We start from the raw sequence: 24663 nt of genomic DNA, 5'->3' as shown, positions 1-24663 counted from the left end.
TCCACTATGTTTAAGTAATCTGTCCTTTCTAATGATGCTATACTCATCAAGGAATATTTCTTCAGATGTAATATGGGGTTTAAGCTGAGTTTCTGTTACAATAGCTATGTCTGGGGAATATATTGTCATGGCTGCATGGAATTCATCAACTTTACGTAGCAGGCTTCTAAGGTTGACATTAATAAAGAAAGGGTCTGACATATTTTTTTGTGGTAAGGTAGGTGTTGAGGGAATGGTAGCCCCTGGGTTTGAACTGGGAAGTTGATTAGGTGGAGTGGTCATAACAGGGCCTGGGTTGGGATGGATGTCAGATTGAAGTTTAATTTGGGTAAGTGAGTGCAGAATAAGATATCTTATTTTGGAGATGTTTGTTGTGTAAATAAAGTTTATTGGTGGGGCTATGAATTTGGAAGTACCTTAGGGAGAAAAGCTCTGTTTGAGAGTGGAGAAATAGATGAAGAGAAATGAGAATGAATGAGTTGCATTGACTAAGGGCTGCATTAATGGGTGAAGTTGGAGAGGAGTAATGGATAAGATGGAGAGACTGGTATGATGACAAATGTGTGGCCAGGGATAGTAGGGCTAAAGTAGCTGAGTATAAGAAGAGTAGCTTTAAGGAGTTGGTCACTGTGATCTAGTAATCTAAAACTCCCGTCTGTCTACAGACCTAGCAAATCTGATGGGCATTGTCTGTACTTGTACAAGGCTGCTAAAGCCTGGAACTCCTTACCTGTATCAATCAGGTCAATACCCTCCATCCCATCTTTCAAAAACACTGAAAGACTTCTTAGCTTAATCTGGCTTTGTTCTTGCTTGAAACCAAGATAAACTATATGCCTAAATGTGAACAAGTACCTTTTAAATCCTTTTACCTCCTTACTCTCCCTTTTTAACTTACTTCCTTACTGCTATCTAATTGTCTTCCCTGACTTTCTCTCTAAATATGCCATAAGACTGTTTTTCCATTACATCATACTGCAATTCGTTTTTGTATTAGATAAATTTCCTTTCATTTCTCTACAAACTGGCTAAAATGTCTCTAAATATTAAAAATGATTGTCATATACATTGTACCGATTCTTAACTAATTACTTATTTATTTATTTAAGTCTGATGACTGGGAAAGTCCAGTGGGCCATAAAGAGCCCGCTTTTAGTGGAGGCTCGGGGAGAAAAGCTCCATCATAATCTAGTTACAGATTATTACAAATGACATGTTACAAAGTATAAAAACAAAGATTTGTACAGAAACAATTTTAAAAAAATTAGAAATGTGTAAATACATTATGTAATAGGATCTAGTGATTTAACATTTGAATACAAAGTAACTAGCCCATATTTACAGGTAGGTAAAACTGATAATTTGCAGAAAGTCATTTAAGTCAGATGAGCATTGTAAGTTAACATATAAACAAGTAGCTACCGGTTCTTTGCAGGTTAGGTTGATCATTTTGCATGGAGAGAGTACTGCAAGAAAGTTTGCTGAAGTAAGATTACATTGGATAGAAAGATAATCGGACCCCGGCAGGGGGGGAATTTTTAAGGAGCAAGGTAGACAGAGAGGGAAGAGCAGAGTTTATGTAGGAGCATGGCAAGGGCATACACATTTGGCTGATAGATGAGATAGTAGCTGGGATTTGAAACTGGTATGGTTAGGAAGGTTGCAAAGGTGGGGGGGGGGAGAGTTCCATTTTTTGGCTATAGAGTAGGAAAGAAGTAGCTGGCAAGGAGGACATAATATAAAAGCTTATGTTTTTATATTATGTCTAATTTGCTATAATTATTTAAACTGCAGATGTTTTTGTTTTATGTTTTGAAGATTGTAGAATCATTGTTCTTAAAATGTTTTGTAATAATTTGGAGATTTTCTCCCCTGGTCAACCCTGTAAATGGGCTTCTTCCCAGTCAGACTTTCCCAGTAATCAAATGTCAATAAATAAATAAATAAAATACTAATATAAGCATTTATCTTTACTTTTCCATACAAAAAAGTAAATGTTTTGTAGAAAAAAAAAATTAAAATAGTTTTCCCTCCAAACTGTCCAACTTCACAAAAGGTTAACTTTCTGAAGAAATTTATAGTGACAACCACTAAAAACACATGTCCTAGCTTAACTAGCAATTTTTCTGTGAAAAAAAGTGAACTTTTCCTCAAAAAAAAAAAGAAAAGGTAAAGTTAAAGGTAGGATACTTATTTGCCCAGCCTTGACAAAGGACTAGCTGACCACTGATCATTTGAAGCCTATAGGGAGAGTGCACTTCAATAGCAAGAAAGTTCTGAAGGTTTGGTGTCCTAACCATCGATGTTCTACAGCTGTCATCAAGCTCTTCAGTGGTTAGGGCACATGGTAGAAACATAGCTACAGTGGGATGAAGGGGACAACTGCCATGGACACAAAGTATCAGGGGGCATGATCGACTTTTCATCCCATTACTCCAGTAACTCTTTACAATATACTGACTTTTAAAAGCTGGTGATGCATATGTGGTCAAACCTGAGTGCTGTAGCACTCCATGAGTGGTCTGAAATGTAGCTGCTTGCCACATTTGTATCAAGCAGTTTGCTACAGTTTAAAAGTAAAGATGTCTTTCTTTCTTTTTTTGTTAAGTTAAATTGAACCCAATAACCACCTATGTGTGCAGTCTGTACAGTGAAGTACCAATAACCATGAAGAACCACATGTTGTCCAGGTCAAGAGTTTGTTTTATTAGTAAAACAAGTTAACCACTTTCTTCCCCTCAAGGACTTCATCAGAACCTGATACCATATAAAATCACATGACTTATATACAACTTAAAACATACATCACCCAATCACATTACATCCTCATGTCAGTTCCTTAACCCATGAGTGTCCAACATATGTTACCATCAGTGGAAAACAAAGTCACTGTCTGAAACAAAAAACAATATGATAGAAGCACTGAAAAAAACTTATAAAAAACAAAGTCTTCCTACAATATTTGTGACAAGACACACATAAATATGTCCACATTTCAACATGTGCCCATTGTACAAAAATTATGTTTACAATTCTATTTAAAATGCATTTACTCTATTAAAATAAGCAAAATGTGTAAAAAATATTAGTTTGGCAGCTCTCATTTTAAGTACAGGATGCATGCTGTCATGCATAGACTTACATGAATTAATTTGACTTGACAGACCGCTTCTTCTTTACAAGCTGTCATTCTGAGGTAAGAACAGGTATTTTGTAACTATTACAATATTACTACTGTTTTTATTGTGCTAATTCAGTAGTCAAAATCCCCGGGGAAGTAGACTGACACTACAGAAAACCAACAGATTCTACAAGAAGTGACCAGTCATTGCTAGAAGAATCAGGGAGGGCTGAATATCCTTTACTAAGGCATAACCCCTGGATTATCATTGCTGGAAAGGCAGGATGGAAAATAAATATTATATGGAAAGTTCCTCTGCATAGACAAAAAAGGGAAATGCATTAAACAATTTTAAACCAGTAAAGAATATTTTCATAAAGAATAGCACTTTTGCAGCCATTTCTCAAATTATTTTATTTTACTTGTTTTAAGACTGTCAATATTGAGTCTGTACAAGAAACACAGCTTTATGTTCTGCTGACCAAATTTTCTTATGTTATTTAATTGTTCCATATGTGTAATACCAATAAAGATTTCACAAATTATCAACCTGAAGCACATCCATCCACATCCAAATTACCCCAGTTTTGACAACCACTACCAGTAAAGAGGTTTTCTGTGCTTGTTTCAGTGTAGTAACTCACAATCTTCTTAAATGGCAGTATCCAGCGAACATCCCATTTGCTTTTAAGTCCTGATCACTACGACACACGCAAATTATTGGTAGTGATACTGCTGCTAAGCTAACAGGAAGCTAATGTGACTTTATTTACATGCTGTTTGTCTACACTCAAATGTATTAAACAAAACAGTTGTGTTACCACCATACATCATTATATTTCACCTGTGACACAAAATGAAACATACCTTTAGCTGTATTTTCTGCCATTCTTCATCAGAAATGGTAGGGCTACATAAGTTGTCCAACTTCTGGAGCATGTTAGAATTAGCAGTCAAACACTGATCAATTTCTGAAATGAATTCTTCAACATTTGTTTCACATGATTTCAGTAGCCTGTTGCTTATTTCCTGAAACTGGATATTAAAAAATGTAGTTAAGAACAATGCATTTCATTAAACATGTATTATATCATGAATGAATGAAAATAAGAAAATAACTATTCTTTTAAGTCATCTCTGATCATATAACATATGTGGCACTGTCATTCAAACAATGAGATACAAAACTAGAAATGGAAAAATTGCTAAACTGGAAGTACTTTCTCATTCTGTCAGTGACTGTTACTGGCACACCATTCAAACACAGATAACAGGAAAGAAAGGATAGTTAATGCGATTTTACAGCATATGGTTACCAGAAGAGGAGTTCTTATTATGCAAGTTTCACATGGGGATGCCAATGTCCATACTATGCTCTGACAATTACAGGCTATTTAGTTCCTCTAAATGTTAAAGGAATACAGGACACCAGTAATGGCAAAAAGAGTGAAAGAGGAGGAAGGCCTCATTACAATTAGAAAAGTCTGATTGTTAAAACATAGATGCTTGAACTACTATAACTATTACCACTATTCTAGCAATAACCCATGGATGGGTCTGGGTAACTCCAGCATTACCCACACTCAGCCATGGGTTATTGTTTTATGCAAATGTGTTAGTTTTGTGTTGTGTTTTGTTGTTATTATTCAGATTTCTGTGTGTTTTATTTTGTATTCTTCCACTTACACTTTTTCTAAGAGAAAATAGATCCAGCCTTTCAGTTCAAGTTTAGTGTTTATTTTATTTTTCTTTTATTTTAATACAAGTTAGTATTAATTTTTCAAGAAATGTAAAAAGAGAATTACGTAAGTAAATATAGTTGTTAAAGGTTTTGCTATGTTTTGCTGTTGTATTTTCTTTTCTATTTCTGTACTATACTGCTTCTGATGTGTTTGCTATCTATCTTCATATGTTGGCTTGAGTTCTTAGTGTAGTACCTAAAATAAGATATTGTGTTTACATTTAGTTTTGTATACATTTTATTTGTTCATGTTTAAAGCTTTATATTAGCATACATTTACTTGCTTATTTCCTGGAGTTGTATGTTGTAGACGTTTAGTGTTCTATAATTTATTATTTCTTATGAGATTGTTGAGATTTCTGTTGTATTTTCAAAGTTTGGAGCTTTTACGTTATGGAGTTTCATTTTTTTTCTTGGTTTGTTGTCTATTTTATTATTACAATTTTCTTAATGTTTTGGATTTTTGGATGTTTGTCTATGTGTTCCTGAAATTAATTTTCCCCTTGTTTTGAACTGATTCAATGATGACTGGTAATAGGAGTATAGTGATGTTTCACTTTTATGACCTGTAATGCTCATTTGTCGTGCTTCCATTCCTGATTATGAAAGTAAGGTTACTGCTATTGCTTTTGAGGAGTGATTTATATATCTTTTTGATATATTTGCTAATTTGCAAATTTCTGGTAGCATTTTTGAAAGGTAGTTTATTCCCATTGGCTGTGTTGTGTACCAGGCTTTCATTTTTGTACAGTATATGTTGTGGATGTCTATTTGGGTGGACTAACAGTGCTGTTGTATTAGCTGGTAGAAGGTATTTTTTGAAACTTTTTGTAGGATATATGGATCTGTGAGATTTCCAAACATGAATCCTATAAGGAATTGTTTTGTAAGGTCATAATGTTTTGTATGATTTTTGTGTGTTCATTTTTTTGTTTTGTATTCTGTGCCATCTTCAAGTTTTTTTATTGTGAAACTGTCTTGTGTGAGGTATCTCACTCCATCATTTCCACGTCTTGTGAAATGTGTAGTTGGATATCAAATCACACTTTCTGACAAGTCCATCTCCTGTGTTTGAGGAATGTGCTTGGCTGTTTTTCAGTTGTGCAATTTCTTCTATTGTTAGTGGGATGTGGTGTTTTGTTGTATCTTTTCCATTTTTTTCTATAGCTTTTAATTACTGATTTAAATACGCTATTAGCATTTGTTAAATGTGTGTGGGTAATTATGTTAATTTTTCTGTTTAATGGTGGGCTGTTTATATATTTGTTGAGTCCTGCAAGTATGGCTACAAATGTACTTATATTCTTTTCCACGTGTGTTTCATACTTGTTTTCTATTACTTTGAAAATTTTCTTCTGGTTTGTGAAGCGTATGGGTAGTCATATTGTCCTTGTTTCTGTGGAAATTATTATGTTGTTGTATATCCTGTTCTTGGACTTGCAGTGCTTTCTTGCTTGTTGAAGGATGATTTATTATCTTTATACAAATACTTCTTGTAGTTCAGTGTCACTTATTAGACCAAAGTTAATACCATGTTTTGTTCCTTTTATTTTTTCATTAGGGTGTGTTAATGGCAGTTATTTTTTTAGTTTAGAGTATATGTGAATTAAGAAGGCTTGTACATGCTTTTGCAGTTTACACGAGGATGTACTGGTTCATTTTGATGATGTTTTGAGTAGTACACAATGGTATTATAAGAAATGTTTGCATTTTTATGTAATGTCATAGTGAATTTGACTGGTTTTGTAATAGCTTGAGGTTGTTACAAAAATAGCTTGAGGTTGTTTAACATTTTATGTCTTATTTTTTATCTTTTTTAACTATTTACTCCCGTTCGATTCTCGGCTTGGCTTGGGAGTGGCTTCTGTGTTGAGTCTGCATGTCCTCCCCGTGGTTGGGTAGCATTTGAAAGACGTGTGTGTAAATGGGCGTGCCTTCGTTGAAGGTTGGCCGTCGAGCTGGCACCTCGGCGTTTCGTAAAAATCTACTGCCAATCATTATCGGACCGGAGTTCCACTGTGGTGACCCCTTACCAGGAAAAAGCCGAAAGACAAACAACAACATAGGTTTTATGTGCTGCAGCAGTGTCCATATGAGAACATTTTTTCAAATTATTATTTTATAAATGTGTGTGTGTGTGTGTGTGTGTGTGTGTGTGTGTGTGTGTGTGTGTGTGTGTGTGTGTGTGTGTTATTTTTGCAACCTTACAATGGTGTGAAGGATTCTGATTTGTCTGAAAGTACATAGTCTGGATAGTAGTGCTTCTTTTGTAGACAGACTCCTGTGTTTTGTTTAACTTAAATCTACAATGGGCATGCTTATTGGGCTGTACAATCAGTGTGCTCATTTTGGAATACTAATTAGTCTCTACTATTTATCTACATCGCTTAATTTATTTATTTATTTTTTAATATATGCTGCCTACCCTTCTCTTTCTTGAAATTATAAATTGGATTTGTTAACCAATGAAGAGACTGGCATTCACTGATATAGTCATTTTACTGTGAATATTTACAATGTTCATGTATAAAGGTAAAATGTCGGATGATCTCTGAATGCTAAAGACACTTTATGAATTATACAGCAAGTACTTTTCTTATTTTAAATCTATCTTTCACTTTGTGCGTTATGTTAATCTCAGAAGTACGTGAGCTGCAGTGCACTGCATACAAGGAAAATAAGGTACATTTCTGATTATTTATTTTTTTGTACGTACTTAATTTTTCTTGTATGTAGCTATCTGGTATGCGTATACTGATAGAAAAGTTTGGCCACTCAATGCTACTTTGTGGCTGGACTTTTTCCTATTGGCATATGCTTGATTTACAACAGGCACTCTGGTTGAGCTGACTAATCAGCGTGCACTTTTCTGAATGCTAATGAGCTACCATTGTATGATATTACTTTTCTGCCACTCTTTTCTACTACAAATCTACATAGAGACCAGGTAATACCTTAAATTGAGGTAAAAACTGTTTCAGTTTCAACTTTATATACTACTTTTAATGTAACAGAAGTAGAAGCCATAAACAACTGCTTCTGTTTTAGCAGTGTGCCTACGTCTGCTTTACCTGAACACATTCTAATCTCTCTGCCTCATGACCCTGTTTCTTAGCAACTGCCTCAAATGTTTTAATTTGGGAAATAATAGTCTTCAGGATCATCTATTTGCTTGGTATAAGAGGTGTGGTATGGCTCTAAACAGCAACTAGCTCCATCCCACTCACTGGATTGTATTTTTTCCTGATTCACCCTCAGCCCTCACATTCATTTAAATAACACCCCATCTACTCATCGATTGCAGGCAGGTGATTAATAGATCTGTCTCTCAAACCAGTCCTCTTCCCAAATTTGTTGTAGTAATCAGAAAATATACTCCACCTTACAACCTCCATATATTTGTTTAGTATAAAAAATTCTTTGCAATAATTAAATTGTAAACTCTTCTTTTCAATATTTATTTATTTCTAGAGGGGTCCCTAATAAAATGAGTAATGTAGAAATGTCAGAAATCTTAATGTAGAAGGAAGAATTTCGGAAGGCAGAATCATACCTGCTTAAAACTGTGATTCTGTGGTGTTACTACCTATTGCTGGTATTCTATACATGTGATTCAAGTATGATCAGTAACTGTGAGGGTTCACATTGCATAGGAATGTGATGGTTGTCGCTTACCTCCACTGTTGTGTGACTGTGGATTTAGAATATACAAATAAGGTGGTCGGGGTGTAGGGGAGTTTGCACTCCTGCAAAAAAAAAAAAAAGAAAGCTAATCCCCTCCTGCCCCTGAAATTACCTCAGATCAAGTTTGCCTGAACTCCAACTATTGGCAAAGGGCCCTCTCCTTAGAGATTAGATTTCATAAATGTAGTATGTTAGCTCATACTCTGCTCTGGAGCTTGAAAAGTATATAAAACAGACCCAAGAAAGGGCAGTACATTCATGCCAGAAGAAGGGCAGGAAATTGAAGAAGGATGCAAGATACCAAAACAGATGTATCATTATGGTAAGTACATGGCTTCCATATCTTATGTTGTCTCTTCCATCCATTCTTCATCTGGATGAGACAGAGTCCACAGCTAATGAAACTCTTGGAAGGTCTCATGGAAGGATATTCCAGATGACAGCTGACCCAAAAGCAGCCCTATAAGTCCAATGTAATGAAAAATGAAGGTGTTTCCATTCGACCAAGTGGTTGCAGTGCAAATATCATCAATGGGGTATTTTGAAAAGAAGCAGTTAACTTGAGCATTTGAATGCCCCAGGTAACCCATTCCAGATGGGTCAGAGCAAAGATCTAGATAGGGATCCAGTACCCAATAAGGGACTATGAGATGAGGCCAGAGGAGGTGAAACAACACATGTCGAGGCCAGAAAGGGGTAATGAGAGTGACCATAACCTTCCTCTCTGAGACTTTCTGCAAGAATTTCAGGATAAGAGGTGTAGGAGGACAGCATGCAGAAATGGGGGGGGGGGCAAATGTGGGTCAGAACATCCCTCAGTGACTCACCCTCCTGAAGGATTAGGTCAAAGTACCTGCTGCACTTTGTGTTGTGAGGGGATGCAAAGAGACTGGAGAACAATTGACCCCAACAGGAGAAAATCTCCTCTGCCACTACTGGAATAAGGGACCACTTGTGAGTTAAAAGGATAGACCTGCTCAACTTGTCTGCTAGAACACTGGATTTCCTGGGATGTGGACTGCTACCAGAAAGCAGTCAGAAGATATTGCCCACATAGCCCTAATCTCCAGTACATTGATATAAAAACTGGCCTTGGAAGAGGATTGTGTGCCTTGAGCAGTCTGTCCCATGAAGTGTCCCCTTCAACCTAGATGGGAGACATTAGTAGTCTCTATGGCTTGGGGAGGAGGTACAGCAAAGGGGTGACCCTGTGATTCCTTCAGAGACTTCAGCCACCAGCGTATGTGTGTTCTGCAGATGTTTGTGAGAAACATCTGAAAATTCATGAGTTCATGTCTGATGGACCATTGCACTGAAAGTGTCCACTGAAGAACTCTCATATGATATGTGGCTAGAGGATCCAGGGTAATGAAAACAGCCATAAGTCCTAGAAGGTGAAGAATCAGTCTTGCTGGTGGCTTCTGGCAGGAAAGGACTGCTAATGCCTGTTTATGGAAAATGGCTAACCTGTTCTCCTTGCTACTAGGCACCTCATATCCAGTTGAGTTCCAAAAATTTCTATTATCTGAACAGGAAGAAATTTGGACTTGCCCAAGTTCACTGTAATACCCAGTTGAGTGCAAAGATGAAGCAAAGAGACCCTGGTCTGGATGAGAAGGCTCTTGCAAACTGAGATCAGCTGCAGCCTCTGCCATACACTTGGTGAACACCTGGGGAGGTTGTGGTTATGGTATTCTGCACCCATGCGTTTTGGGTGATGGATGTCCAGGCCTTTGAGTGCAGAGATAAGCACCTTCCAACTGTCTCCAAAGTGTGGCAATTGGCCAACTGTTTTGGTAAGAAATCTTAGAGAATGGGCCCCAAAAGCCTTGATTTTGTTGAGCAGTTTTGCTGTGAGGGTTCCATCCACCATTAGAATAATACTTCCAGTGCCCTGGGGAGGGTCTCTCCTCAGAAGATTCATGGGAGAACCATTGTTACTTTTGGACTTGCAACTTCATTTCTCTTTTCTGGTTCCTAAAGAATGACCACTGGGAGGCAGAGAACTCTATTCCTATGGCAGAAAGGGTTTTCCCATCTTGCTCACTTTTGGACAGTGTGTCTTTGACTTTATGCCCAAAGAGTGTCAAGCCATCATAAGGGGCATTGACAAAGGACACCTTGAAGTGCCCAACAAACTCACACAAGTGCATCCAGGCATGTCTTCTTATGGTTATGCCAGTGCCTGTGTCTCTCAAAGTGCCCTCAGCCATATTAGAAATCAGGTGCACAGGTGCATCAACACATTTGAAAAGGACTGGAGCGTGGCCAGCTATGAGTCCATAGTTTTCCTGTTCTCTGCAGAGATAGGCCTTGACATTAGTTTGAAGAGCTCCTTTATCAAATCTCTCTGGAATCTTGTTACGTGTGCCAGGTAGTTCAGCTCCCTCAGTGCAAAGGTTGCTGAAGTGTATATTCACTTTTCAAAGCTGTCCAATACTCTGGACTCTCTATTAGGGGGTGGACAGAAGAGCTTTCTTTAATAAGCTTCTTTTTGGTGGCTGCAACCACCCCCATGGAATTGATGGCAGGATCCTTGCTCCAATATGGATGATCCTTGGGTGACACTAGAAATTTATCTGGCTTGCATGGTATCAGTTCAGCCACATCTGGCTCCTTCCATGCCCACTTTAAAATAAAGTCAACCATCTCGTCAGCAGGATGGACCACCCAGGAAGACGTTGGGCTGGACCCAAAGGACTCAAGAAACATTGACTCCCCCTGGGAGGGTCTTCAGAGGACCACCCACATTTCTGTCTAAAAAAATTGAGCACCTCACAGAATGAGACAACCTCAAGGGGGGATCTGGAGGACACTTCCCATCATCAAAGTTAGTGACTTTGGTTAAAGACTCCTGAGGAGCTTCAGTGTGCCAACTCTTGTATGCATGCTTCCGAGGAGCCTGTATGGTGGCGTGTCCCAAAAAAAGATTGTGAGTCTTGAAGATGGACTGTCTCAAGGCTCAGTGGGGGGGCCAAGCTGTCCTGCTGGGATGGGATGAGTAGGATCAAGACCCAAGGGAAATCAATGGAGGATGGACAGAGCCAAGTGAGGAAGAAAAGAGACAGGGGGAGTGATCTTTTGAATGCAAAAGCAGAACCTAAAATAATTCTGGATGGAGCTGAAGCAGCCATTCAGGCAGATTCTGGAATCCAACTCAATCAGACTCTGAAGTAAATGCCAGGGCTGTGCTGTCTAATGCTAAAGCTCTGAAAACTTTGGAGTTGACCTCGTTCCCCCCCCCCCTTGAATCCAGTGCTGATGCTTTGGCCCTGAGATTCTTCTTGATCAGAGCTACTCAAAGCTGGTCAGATCAGAAAAAACATAGGAGTAGAAAACAACCTGATCTTCATATCTGAAGTGGAAAAACTGTGGGTAGCACTTGGAACCACAGTCGCCAAACTCGGAAGATGGATTGGGGTAGGAGCAATAATGGGATGAGGGGAAAAACCTATGCTCATGGGTTCCACAGTGGCCAGACTAGGAGAACTTTGGGTCCTGAAGAATTTCCTCAACATTCTATCCATGTCTACTTTGAAAAAACATCTGGTACACTGAACTGGTCACAACGAAGAGGCTGTGGATGAGGGCAGAGAAAACCTGTTAAAGATCCTTTCCTGTAAGATGGAGGAACGAAATATAGGGGAAATGGGCTCCAGGGATTATCTAGGCTTCAGTGGTAGAGGTGTATTGAAATTTGACAACTATTGGCTCTGAGATGGTGATCGGATTTGTAGATTTCAGATTTTTTGAACCCACAGCCAAAGAAACAGCAGATGAAGAGGAACAGTCCAGAGAACACTTCCTGAGCTCTTTTGTCTTCTCCTTTGATCTGTCATTATGTTTTGCTTCCTTATGTCTGTAAGAATGCTTTCTGACAAAGGGGGAAGCTCCAGATGCACAAGAGTGAGTAAGGGAAGAAATCTTCCATGGGGTAGGGAGAAGTTCCTTCAGAATGAGTTTATTCCTCAATTCTGTGATTGCCCTACGGCCAAAAGTGGTGCTGATGAGGAATTGTTCATCCAGCTGGGCAGCACCAAGGCAATATACAGATTTCATGTGTGAGTCTGAGTTTGGTATTGGCCACACATTTTTTAAATCCTGATGGTTTGTTGGCCATCATGCAGGAAAGAAATTCCCAATACCACAAACACTAACTAAAGTCCAAGAAAAAAGTACACCACACATCTAAATAACCACACTACAAACAAAAGTAATGTGAATAACCCTAAGACCTAACTAACACTACACTACTTGAGCAGAAATTGTCGATGAAAGAAAGGGTGCAAAAGGTGTCAGAAACAACAAACTGTAACATGGTAACTAACAGCTATAACTATAAGGTAAGGGGGAGACAAAAGTTACTAACTTGTGGCAAGATTATAAAGTCAAAAGATCAAGGTGTACCAGAAAAAGACCAAATAATCAGTATGTAACTAAGGCAAGTCTGAGTAGTAGAGTCCATGTCAGTTCGAATGAGTGATAAATGAGATTTGAGGTAATTTCTGGGATAGGAGGGGATTATGGGTAAGGGGAGGAGCCTGGGCTTTGGATCCAAAGCTCAAAGTCAGATCTGAGCTTGGATACAACGACCCATCCTTTGAGGAATGGATAGAAGAGATAACATTAGATCACTTATTTTCTGAAGTTGTTAGGATTAATATTTGTATTGTTATTATGTTAAAAAATAAATCCTCATTGTTCAGTAATGTTAGTTTATTTGTTATTAGTTTCAGTTCATTATTAGGCACTTCTGCAGTATTATTAAAACATTATTACAGTAATTAAATTATAAGATCTTCATTGTAACCTCCATGTTTTCCCATAGTATTATTGTATTGTAGTAAAAGTCCACACCACCACACCAAAACACTGCATACCACCATGTTTTCCCATAGTATTATTGTATTGTAGTAAAAGTCCACACCACCACACCAAAACACTGCATACCACCATGTCAGTCGTCATTATTGTCAACTGTCCTTCTTTAATATTAGTATTCTTTACCACAACTGCTTTATCTTTCCTTCTATCATATCACTAAATTAGCATTCCATCTATGGTAACCATTTATTATTGCTACCACAAATCTGTTCAGCTTGGAATCTGTACCACTTCAGTTGCTTCTAACCCATTCATGATAAAACAATCAGCAGCAAGCATTACTGAGTGGGTACTATAGTCTCTACAACTACTGAATGATAAAAATCTAACAAACAGGTCTCAGTACTACAGTGAGAGTAAACACACACAAACCCACATCATATCTCTTCAAAGACCTTTGTCTCATTAGGTCAGGAAATATTCACCCTAATCCTGTCCTCTGTCATCTTGTATCCTCTCCCCTCAATCCTTGTGGACAAACTTGGCAGGCTTAAAAATTATTCTCCTTTGGTAAGTTTTGATAAGACTTGCTCTTTGTATAAGTGACCTATGCCAATATAAGGCCTATCTATAAAGCAGGCTTAAACTGGAATAAGTCACTTACATTGACAGCAAGTTTTTTGAAATCAGGCATCTTCATGTTTGCAAGATGTGCAATGAATGAGATCAACTAAATGCATTGTCCCAGCTGTATAATCCTACATTCTATGTTTTAAAAAGCATGGCTTAGTCAAGGCTGCTTTAAGAATAAGGCAGTCTGGCTTCCCAGCTATACATTGTTTAGGCAGGGCAGATCTCATAAGACAGCTGGTGGTGTGGCTCTTCTTACAGAAAGGGTAAATTAACTATTCTCTATTTGCTAAACAATGTCATTTCAGTTGAGGCATGATGGACTTGGTATTAACATCCCACTAAGTTCCTACAACTCCTGCTAGCTCACAGCAATTATGTTTCACATAATAAAGCAAGAAGCTTCCTGGAACATATCCTAGCTTCCAATGTCTGAATTTACCAAGGCAGAGCTACTATGCTGTGATGGTTTCATCTATGATATTTTCAGTCTTCAAGACAGCCCCATGCAACTCCATAACCTCACTCAACTAATTATCCAACTTGACCTTTTAAAGGTTCAGCCCAGGGTTACAAAGAACAAGTCAGAAATATTGATTATTGCAAGTAGCATAAAAAATCAAGCAGTATGGATCACAGATGTAGTTATGTGTGCTGAGAATTACAGATGAATTACCATATCTACCCCTCTATCTAAAGTGCTAGAATGTATTGTACGCAGACAACTACTGTACCACTTAATAGATATACTTATTGCTCCCACATAACATGGATTTGGGCATTCCCACAGCACTTAGACTGGTTAAAGTAACTGACCAAATCACATTAGGATAAAGATCTAACTTCCATTTCCTTGCCTTGTATTTAGACTTACCTAAGACTTTTGAAGTTATCAATCATCAATTGCTACCGGTAAGATGAGAAGAGGTTAGATGCTCCTGAACTGTGCTTCTTTGGTTCACCAGTTACCTCAAAGATTGAGCTGTAGCTATACAATAGCAAAACATATCATCTTGCTCCTACAAATGCAATACTTGAGCCCCCACACGGATATATTATTAGACTCTTATTATTTAATGTATTCACCAACCATATATACCAGAGTACAGCATGTTTGCAATTACTTCTATATGCACATGATTCAGCTCTGGTCTGTGCAGCCAAAGATTAGCAAATTCTTATCTTAGACCTCCAGAATAACTTCAACTCTTTATGCAGCTGGATTGAATGAAGCAAACTTGTTTTTAATAAACAACAGAAAGAAATGAATACTACTTATAACAAAATAAATAAATAAATAAAAACAGAATCTGTAATATGCAACCCTCAAAACCAGCACCAAGCATTGCAAAGTCTTAAAACAAATTAATTGGATGGCAGTAGAAAACTAACAATTAGATTAATCTCACATGTTTTACTCAACATCCCATCCACCCCTTATTAAACTACTGAACTGGCACATCACCACACAGCAACTCACACCAGCAAATTGATGACTCCTACAGCTAAGAAGTCTAACTCAAAAATAGGAAACATAAACCTAAGTACTTATCTCCTATCAGACTGGATCATCCATTATGGTCAACAAAACACGAATAAATTAATGTGTATAAATGAATGTATGACTGAATGAATACATAAATAAATAAATTAAATAAAGACAACAGCCTGAACTTGGTCTTCTCTTTTCGTACCTCTAACATTCAAGCTACTAACCTACTCTCAGACTCTACCATGCAGCCTTTTCCATTAAGTGTAGCCTGTGTTTTTTGCTTGCTCCAATTCATAGAGTTAGTTGTTAAAAAGCAAAGAACAAGTCAGCCATATTATACATTCCACTGACAGACATATTTTAGATTCACTACTCTTTCTTGATCATGTACTAACCTACTTCATTAAAGCCATACACAAGGTTTTTGGTGGACTAACCCCCCCTTAAAATCTTTCAGGATAACGCATGCACAAGAACCATGGATTACAGACTCTCTAAAGTGATCTCAAGGGTGAAGCAGGCTACAGGGCTCTCCCACCATTAGCTACAGTAAGAACTTTACAAAACTTTTAATCTGCACAAAAATAAAAAAATAAAAAATAAAACAAAGAGACAATAGATTGCAAAATTCCAAAATGCACATTTATTGACAACTCTTTATAACCTACAAGGCAGTTGAATGAAACTGCCTTCTAGAAAGTTATCAATTCATAGGATTATAGGAGGTTACTAGGCTAATGGCCCTATGACCCTTACAAGCCTAGCCAAGTTTTATCCTTATTTCCACAATCTTCACCTATTGCCCCTGTACAAGAGGGACACAGGTGGAATCCCCGGGCTGAATTTCAATTACCCATCCAATCGTCCAGACTGTGTTTAAAGACGGCCAATGAGATGCTCTCCTTGACATGAAGTGGGAGTCTGTTCCAAAGGTGTGGTAACCTCTGGGAGACAAATCTGTCCATCCAGCAGGCTCTATTAATGTCACATACCAGGTTAAGGCCTTTAGAGAGAGTAACCAGTGTACCATTTGACTTGGGGATATGTAGCATTTCCAATAAAGTGGGGTCAAAGATTGCCTTATATCCATGGCAGAGATTGTCTCTGAGTAGTCTGTATGAAACAGAATAAAGTGATAGTGATTTCAGATGATCTGTATAAGACAGATGCTGAAGACCTTGAATTTTCTTTGGTTGGAGCCTTTGTGGTCTCTCCAATTGCTGCAGGTGCTTGGAAAGGTACACACCAAAAGAGACATGATTCCCTGACATGGGAAGTGTACAGGAAGGTTATAACTTCTTATTTTCTGGAGACAGTGCTCTTACTTATAAGATGAGCAATATAGAATGCCCTTCTTATCACTGTGGAGACATGGTAATCAAAGGTAAGGTTGCTGTCAACCTGTGTGCCCAGGTCTCCCACCACTGAGTGTGTACATAAGGTGTTGTTATTGATGTGGTAGCTAGCAGGAACATTGCTCTTACCAAAAGGGATGATAATACATTTTTTCATTGAGTTTAAGATTATGAATTTGGCACTAATCATTTGTTTGTGTAAGACCCTCTTGTAGGATTTTGACATCATCTGGAGATTCTATGACCACTCCCAGTTTGCAGTCATCAGCAAACTTTGTTAGCCACAGACCTTTAGTTTTAGCTTGCACTTCAGAGAAATAGATTCTAAACAACAGAGGTCCCAGGATTGATCCCTGTGGAAAACCACCAGTTACAGGTCTGCTGTTGGGGGTGGATTCCCCTATTTTAACTATAAGGATTCTATCAGTGAGCCAGTTAGCAACTCATCTAATGATATAAGGGTTGATATCTAGCTGGGTGAGTTTGTCAGGGATGCTTGAGTGAGGGATAGTGTCAAATGCCTTGGCTAAATCTAGGTAGGCTGTATGCACAGATTTCCCCTCATCCAGGGCCTTGGTGACCATCTCAAAGAAATCCACCAGGTTTAATGGGGATGATCTCCCTTTAACAAACCTAATTGAGTAGGGTCAAGTGTTTGGAGATTACCTATATCTTTGTTGATAAGGTCCATGAAGATTCGCTCCATGGACTTACAGATAAGGCTAGTCAGGCTAACAGGTCTATATTTCCCGGGGTCAGTGGAAGTACCACCTTTGTGCAAGGGGATAACGGTGGCCTTTTTCCATTCTGCTGGGATGAAGCCGGTGCTTAGACTATGATTGAAAAAGTACCCAATGGTGTTGCTAATACTTGTTTAAGCCCATGTGGGAAGCAGACTGGGATGTTATCAGGTCCCATAAATACTGTGTTTTTGACCTTAGAGAGGGCATTTACGACCTGCTCTTTAGAGATACAAGACAGAGGGCAGGTGATAGGGATGTCATGGGGCACATGTGGCAGGGAGAGATGAGTAAGGTTTTAACAGGCCTGTCAGCTAAAAGGTTAGCTATGTCCACAGGCTCAGTATATGTGGTATAATTAACTACCAGTTTGGCACAAATCTGGTCATTTCCTTTTAGGTTACAGATGAAACTAAATAATGCCTTATGGTTGTCCTTAGTTGAGGATGCTAATTTAGATTCATAGTTTGCTTTGGAGGACTCCACAAGAAGTCTTATTTGCTTGTTTATGCTGAGGAGAGAGTGTTTCCAGTTTAGGCCTCACTCCCTTTTACTCTTAGATGGCAATTTCTTCCTCTTAATGTAAATCCTGTTAATGACCAGTTGTCCACCAGGCAGGTTTGCTCTTCCTTGAGGAGCTTGTTTTGGTCCGATCAGGTATGGCGGAGTCAATGCAGTTATACAGGTGTTTGTATAAAGATTTGTTGTAGAACCTGGCATAGTTGCCAGTTCCATCTGAGGGGGAAGGTGCAGTGAAGCATACCATCCTTTAAAAGGTTATAATCTGCTTTGGAGAAGTTTTTTAGTTCAGTTGCTGCTGGGGGGGGGGGGGGTCAGGTGTGATAGTTACTTTGAATGAAACTGATCTGTGGTCAGAGCTCACCAGGGAAGACCTCACAGTGGGGGTGCTACAGTGGTCCCCATACTGGTAAGCACCAGATCTAGGATGTTGGTATCCCTTATGGGGCTGTCAACCAGCTGGTTCAGGGTATTGGAGTTAATGAAGATGAGGAACCTTTGGACAAGTTAGTGTGAGCATGATTAATTAACCCAGTCAATAGATGGGTAGTTAAAGTGGCCCAAAACCATGGTGTTCAGATGTATCTTGATAGACTAAAGTAGATCCAAATAGGTAGAGTAGGTGTCCTGACTCATAGAGGGGTCCTGTAGCTGGCAATGACTTGAATAGGTGTCCTAACAACAATTAGTTGCACCTGAAGTATCTCCAGGGACTCATGCTGTTTAACCAATCTGGAGGTGTATTTATCTTTAGTAAATATTGATACACCACCTCCTTTAGTTTTCACACCTTTAGTTTGTGGTCTGAAAGTGTGGAAGGAGGTGTATCCCGATATGGCTGGGGTGCTCTGCTCTCCACAGCCTTGTACCAGGTCTCCGTGACTGTACAAATGTCTATGTCTTCCAAGGGAAGGACTGCTTCCAGTGAGTGCAGTTTCATGTTAAGACTCCTAGCGTTTAGTAGCATAACCTTGAGGTTGTTTTCAGATGGAGTTTTTACGTCTGGAATTTTGTCCTTGAGACACTGCCTAAACAAGGTACTATGGGGTGGGGTGGGGTGGCAGGAGCCTTAGCCAGTAGCCAAAATCCCAGCAGTGACAGATGAAGATGAAGACCATCTGTGGAAAAGCATCGAGGTCTGTCGATCATGTCATCCCATGGTGACAGATACTGTATCTCCTTAGAATCACACTAAGCCAATTATTGAAGTCAATCATTTTCTGTTTGTATTGAGGCATCATCGTAGGTAAAGGTAAAATGCTGCCTAAAGCTAGGGACATACCTGCCTGAGACACATACTCTCAGAGCTTAGTCATGTCTCATATTAACAACTTCATTTTAGTAATTAGTTGACTCTGTTTTCATTTCTTTCTTTCTTAATCGATGCAGTGGCAAACAAACTTAATTACATTTATCTCAACAGCCCATCCTTCCCTCATTAACATACTGAAATGGCACATCACCACACATCAGCTTTTCAAAATTACTTTGAATCAGCCATTCCATCACTAAACCTAGCTCAAATCATAACACTATATATCCTGTATAATCTGATAGTGCATACTTTAGGCAATGCAGCATGAGCCTCACTCTTATCAGAAACTACTGACAAAAGTCAAAGAATATGGATTAAAAACATTAGTAAACAGCAGCCTAAGAAAGAATAAGGTACCATAACTTTGGAAAGAAGCTTTCCTCATAGCATTCCGCAAAGATGAGCCATCAGTTGAAAATGGCAGTTATAGACCCATGGCTATTCTTAACACCCTGCCTATGATCCCTGAATGTGGAGTGCATCAGTAACTCTTCCATTTTATCAAATCTAGCAACTTCAAGCACTTGTATCATTGGACTGTGCAGCAACAAACCAATAAACCAAACAAGAAAACCAAAAGGCTCACGTAGCGTCTTGAATAAATAATGGATATCCAAGTAAAAATTCAAACTCAGTTTCCAAACATACAAATTTGAAGTTTAATAGACACACAGCCAGATTCACTAAAGCTTACACAGTCCATTTGCACCTTGTGCATGTCACACCACGATGCGCACATGGTAGCACACCATTTTGGATTCAGTAAGCGGCTCTACATGGTGTGTAGAGCAGCATAAACAAGGTAAACACTGTGGCATGCAAATGACACCATAAGCAACTGAATTGTATGATAACCAATCTGAGATGGAGGAGCTATTCAACTAGCTATAAAGCAATCCTGTAGACTTACTGCTGGTTTTTCGTGCGAATTGCAAAATTTATTGGAATACAGCCACAGAAAGGAGTCTACACAGAAACAATATTAGGGGCTGCTGTTGCTTTAATTCATGTGTATGCACAAAAGGCTGAAGTATATGCTGCTGCTGCTGCTAACAAACCAAGGTCAAGAATGAGAAGAGTTTTCAGACCCCGGGTAACTTATCACAACCTAATAACATCGACAAACTCAGAACCAAAACAGGTAAAACCCAAAACAGACAAATAACCACACTTGTAGTGCTCAGCAGAGAAGTCCAACAACCATATATTGTAAAACCACAGTTTACTGAAGAAAAGTTGAGTTTTTTCATTCTATCATACCAGAACTTCTTCAGAACTAGTATACAGCAATAAAAACGGCTTAAAATAAGAAATCCACCAACCAAATAACACACTTAATTAAAATGCTTAATTATACTTAATTACCCGATAAAATTTCATTTTTAAAATAAAATTAATAGAACAGGCATTGTTCAATCTTGGTTGTGGAATAGCATTTAACCTTAATTGCCATTTTAATTCACAGGAATCTAGATGCTCAGGAGTAATCCAACCCTGAGGTTCTACTTTGACTTTTTCCATGATGAAAAACTTAAACTTATAGGTTGGCCAAGTGGTGATATGCGTCTATAATGCATCTGTGCATTTTTGTTTTTTTTTTATATCCTGCATATGTTCATAAATACTGTCTTTAAGACACCTGCAGGTTTTCCCTACATAAAAAGCAGGACATCACTGGCACTGGGCAAGGTATACCCCATTTTTTTGTATAGCAAAAATAACAATCCAATCCCTAATACTAAAGGTCTTACCTCTAATATTAAAATTATTATCTGCACACATATGCATACACTGATTACAACGACTACATTTTAGAGTCCCATGTCTTTGGTCCATTTGCTCAGCATTTTCAAATCTTTTTGATTCTAAATAATTTTTAAAAGCTATATTCCTTCTGAAAACATGATGGGGTCTTTTGCCCAGTTTTTCTTTTAACTGGGGATCTAATACAATAATCTTCCAATTTTGGAATAAGCAATCTACAATATTAAAACTACCTAAGCTATATGTAGAAATGAACAATTTTTGTCCACTATTATTTTTGATTCCACTAGGTGCCATATAGCTATCCCTTCTAGCTACATTTGTGTTGTTATTTAACATAGGACTGAAAATATCAATTTGATGTTGTTAATCTTCGTTCATTCCTTACTAATGGGTTATCAGTTCTGTCCTCGGAACTGTGCCGACCTCATACCAAGCTTGTGTCAGCCAAAAACTCTTGAGCCAAGATCCTACCCGGAATGCTCTGCTCCCTGTTACCTCAGATCTCATTTGCCACGTTGCTGTACAGCCATATTAAGCCACTCTCTCTCAGCTAAGTGAACAATTATTTGAAAGTTTCTATATTGTTAGTGCTTAAAAAGTTTTCAATAACTTACTGTCTCTATACTGTTACTCTATCATAACTTTAAGACTCTCTCCCTATAGTTTTTCTTCCCTTTTATTACCCTTTTCTTCCCTTTGAAGTAATTCTTCATTACCATTGTTGGTAATGCTTTTTCTCTCTCTTTTTACCCTTCTGGGTAGCGTTCTTAACTCCTTGGTACTGTCTTTCTTCTCCATATCATTATGTCAGACAAGAAAAGTAGTGTTGGTTTTAAACAATGTATGGAATGCGGCCATAAGTTACTGCTTTCTGATGGCCAAGACTTATGTGTCTATTGCTTGAATGTCTCCCACCTTTCAGTGGATCCCCCATGTGGGATTTGTAGGAATTTTTCGACCAGGGCTCTCAATGAAAGGAAGAACAAGTTAATCCTGAAAGGCCTCCTTAAAACTCCTTTCTGTGAATTTATCTCTGTGTCAGAGGGCTCACCCCCTCAGGTTAAACCTCGTAAGAGGCGTCCTTCTTCTTCTTCCTCCTCAAGGTCACTCACTTCATGTCCCAATGGAGAGCGCAAGGAGTCGATCACAAAAAGGTCAAGATTTCAAGCCTGGTGCTGCCATTTGTGGCCCTTTTGCCCCCAGCCTTGGCACTGCCCCAGTTGATTCTTGCTCCAGCTATGTCCTCTTTATTGCCACTGGCACCGGTGTTCCCAGTGCAGACACTTATGGCTCCAACAGTTTTGTTGCAGCCTTTATTGGCATCATCTCTGCAGGTACAGTCTCCTTCTGCACCATTGGTGCAAACTCCTTCAGCCCAGAGTTTGACGATACTGTCCTCTACAGTGCAGACACCTTCGGCACCGACATGCGCTTCAGTGTAGTCTTTTTCGGCACCGTTGTTACTGGTGCAGACACCTTCCTCGACGGCACCATACCCATCAGTGCAGACATTTGCCACACCACCCTTTACTGTGCAAACACCTTTGACTTCTATGGTGCTGCTTTCATCGGCGCAGATAACCTCAACACCATTCTCCTCAGTGCAGACACCCTCGGTTCCAGGCTCTGCACCATACGAACTAGCAAGGACTAAGTATTCTCCTTCCCTGGATCCATTTGTTGGAAGCCAATATAGCCCTTTTCTAGAAAGGCTAGAAATGCCTTCACGTTTCTCTATGAGGTTGACCAGGAGCCTCTCAGAACAAGGTATGTTGCGGCTTGCCGACTAGTTGCTTGTGGCCAGGGGTCTCTCACAACTGTCTAAAGCTACGTTCCCTCTTCCAGGTGACCGTATTTCTCCACAGACTCCAATGTACACTCCTCCTTTGACTTCCACAGAAGCATCGAAGCCCCTTCCTCTGACAGCAGCTTCCCTTCCTCCGACCCCAATAGTGGACCTCACTTTGGAGCCGGAGTTATTCTTGTGGCCCTCGGTGCACTGGGCATCAAGCTCTTCTCAGGCTAGTGGCTGTGTCGTGGGGTAAGGCATTCTTGGTTCCGCACCAATTTTTTTCTATGGCACCCTCCAGGAATCCTCCTTCCCTCATGCTCCACACCCCTCTTGAGACTCCTGGTCTGGGGGTCAGCTCATAGGAGTGGTGTGTGACGCTGGTTCTGAGGTTGTTGTGCTCAGTTCCAGGCTCCCATCCCTCTTTGGGCAGTCTGGCCTTCCAGGCCATGGAGAGGGCGCTTGCCTGTACTGGCAAACCCTCCATGTCAAAGTCCCCACCCCCCGTGCCGCAACTGTCGCAAACCACAACCACTAGACACCGGACTCAAGGGCCTCAGGTTTCTCCTCTTCAAGAGACCACCTCTTTGCAACCTTTCCCAGAGTTCCCCACTGAGGAAGTCCCTTACAAGGTTTCATGCAAGAGGAAGTGGGTCTATATTATATCATCGAAAGTTGATTTCAGAAAATGCTCACATGAGCAAAAACGCTGGAAATTGAACTTCTTATTATGGGGGGCTGTGGCTCCCACACCCCCCACTAACTATATATTCCAACTCCGAGATCGCACTACAGTGAGGAAAGGGCAAACATCCCACTCCTCACTGTACCATGATCCACAAACACCCTTTCGATTTATAGCGTTTTTGCTCATGTGAACGTTCACTGAAATCAACTTTCGGTAATATAATAGGAAACCGAGGAAGCACATGGACTCCACTGAGGAGTCCTTGACCGAAGATAACGGACTTCAATGACTGGGAAGGGTCCCCATGGTCACCCTCTGATGAGGTGTCGTTTGGTGACATCCTTGAGATCCTAAGACTGGAAGTCCTCCAACCCTTCTTCAGAGAAATGCGTATTCCTGCAGGCCTTTCGTGGCTGGCCCCCTACCTCCTGGGTTACCCCACCAGCCAATGAGCTTGTCCAGCTCATCGTCCGGTGTGCATGGAAGGCTTCTGACACCCTGGAAGCTATACAGTGGAGGCCTGACAAGATTTTATCTCCCCCAGCTGAGCATCCCCACTGGTCAAAAGTTCTTCCAGTAGATGCCATGGCTGCAACCAAAAAGGACTTAGCAGAAGAGAGCCAGACTGTCCATCCACCCAACAAGGAGTCCCGGGTGATAGACAGATTCAGGAAGCATGTGTTTGCTTCATCGATCTTTGCCGTAAGGTCCTTGAACTACTTGGCACTCTTTACAAGGCTCCAGAGGGACCTTATCAACCAACTCTCTGAAACCTTGGCAGGAGCTGTTTCTGATGAGGTCCATGATAACGTAGCTTCTCAGATAGCAACCCTAGAATCCAGATCCAATTCTTCCATGTGCCTTATTTCACATGCAATGGACGGAGCGGCTAGAGTGGCAGGCGTATGTATAGTCATGAGACGACATGCCTGGATGCACCTTTGTGACTTTGCGGACTCCTTTAAGGCTTCCTTTATGAACACCCCCATCGAGGTCAC

General features: G+C 39.6%; 1 protein-coding gene across 2 annotated transcripts in view; it reads right to left on the bottom strand.

Annotated features, from left to right (window-relative positions):
- RNF32 (ring finger protein 32) overlaps positions 1-24663 on the bottom strand; it is a 1105278-nt gene that overhangs the window by 114267 nt on the left and 966348 nt on the right. For both annotated transcript variants that reach the window (XM_044064786.1, XM_044064787.1), the window contains exon 8: positions 3989-4156. In XM_044064786.1, the coding sequence (XP_043920721.1) occupies positions 3989-4156 (168 nt within the window). The remainder of the gene's footprint in view (positions 1-3988; positions 4157-24663) is intronic.

This window comes from Protopterus annectens, chromosome 3.part0 (genome assembly GCF_019279795.1).
Source record: "Protopterus annectens isolate FY-2018-M chromosome 3.part0, PAN1.0, whole genome shotgun sequence".
Lineage (NCBI taxonomy): Eukaryota > Metazoa > Chordata > Ceratodontiformes > Protopteridae > Protopterus > Protopterus annectens.
This window is presented reverse-complemented; position numbering and strand designations above follow the sequence as displayed.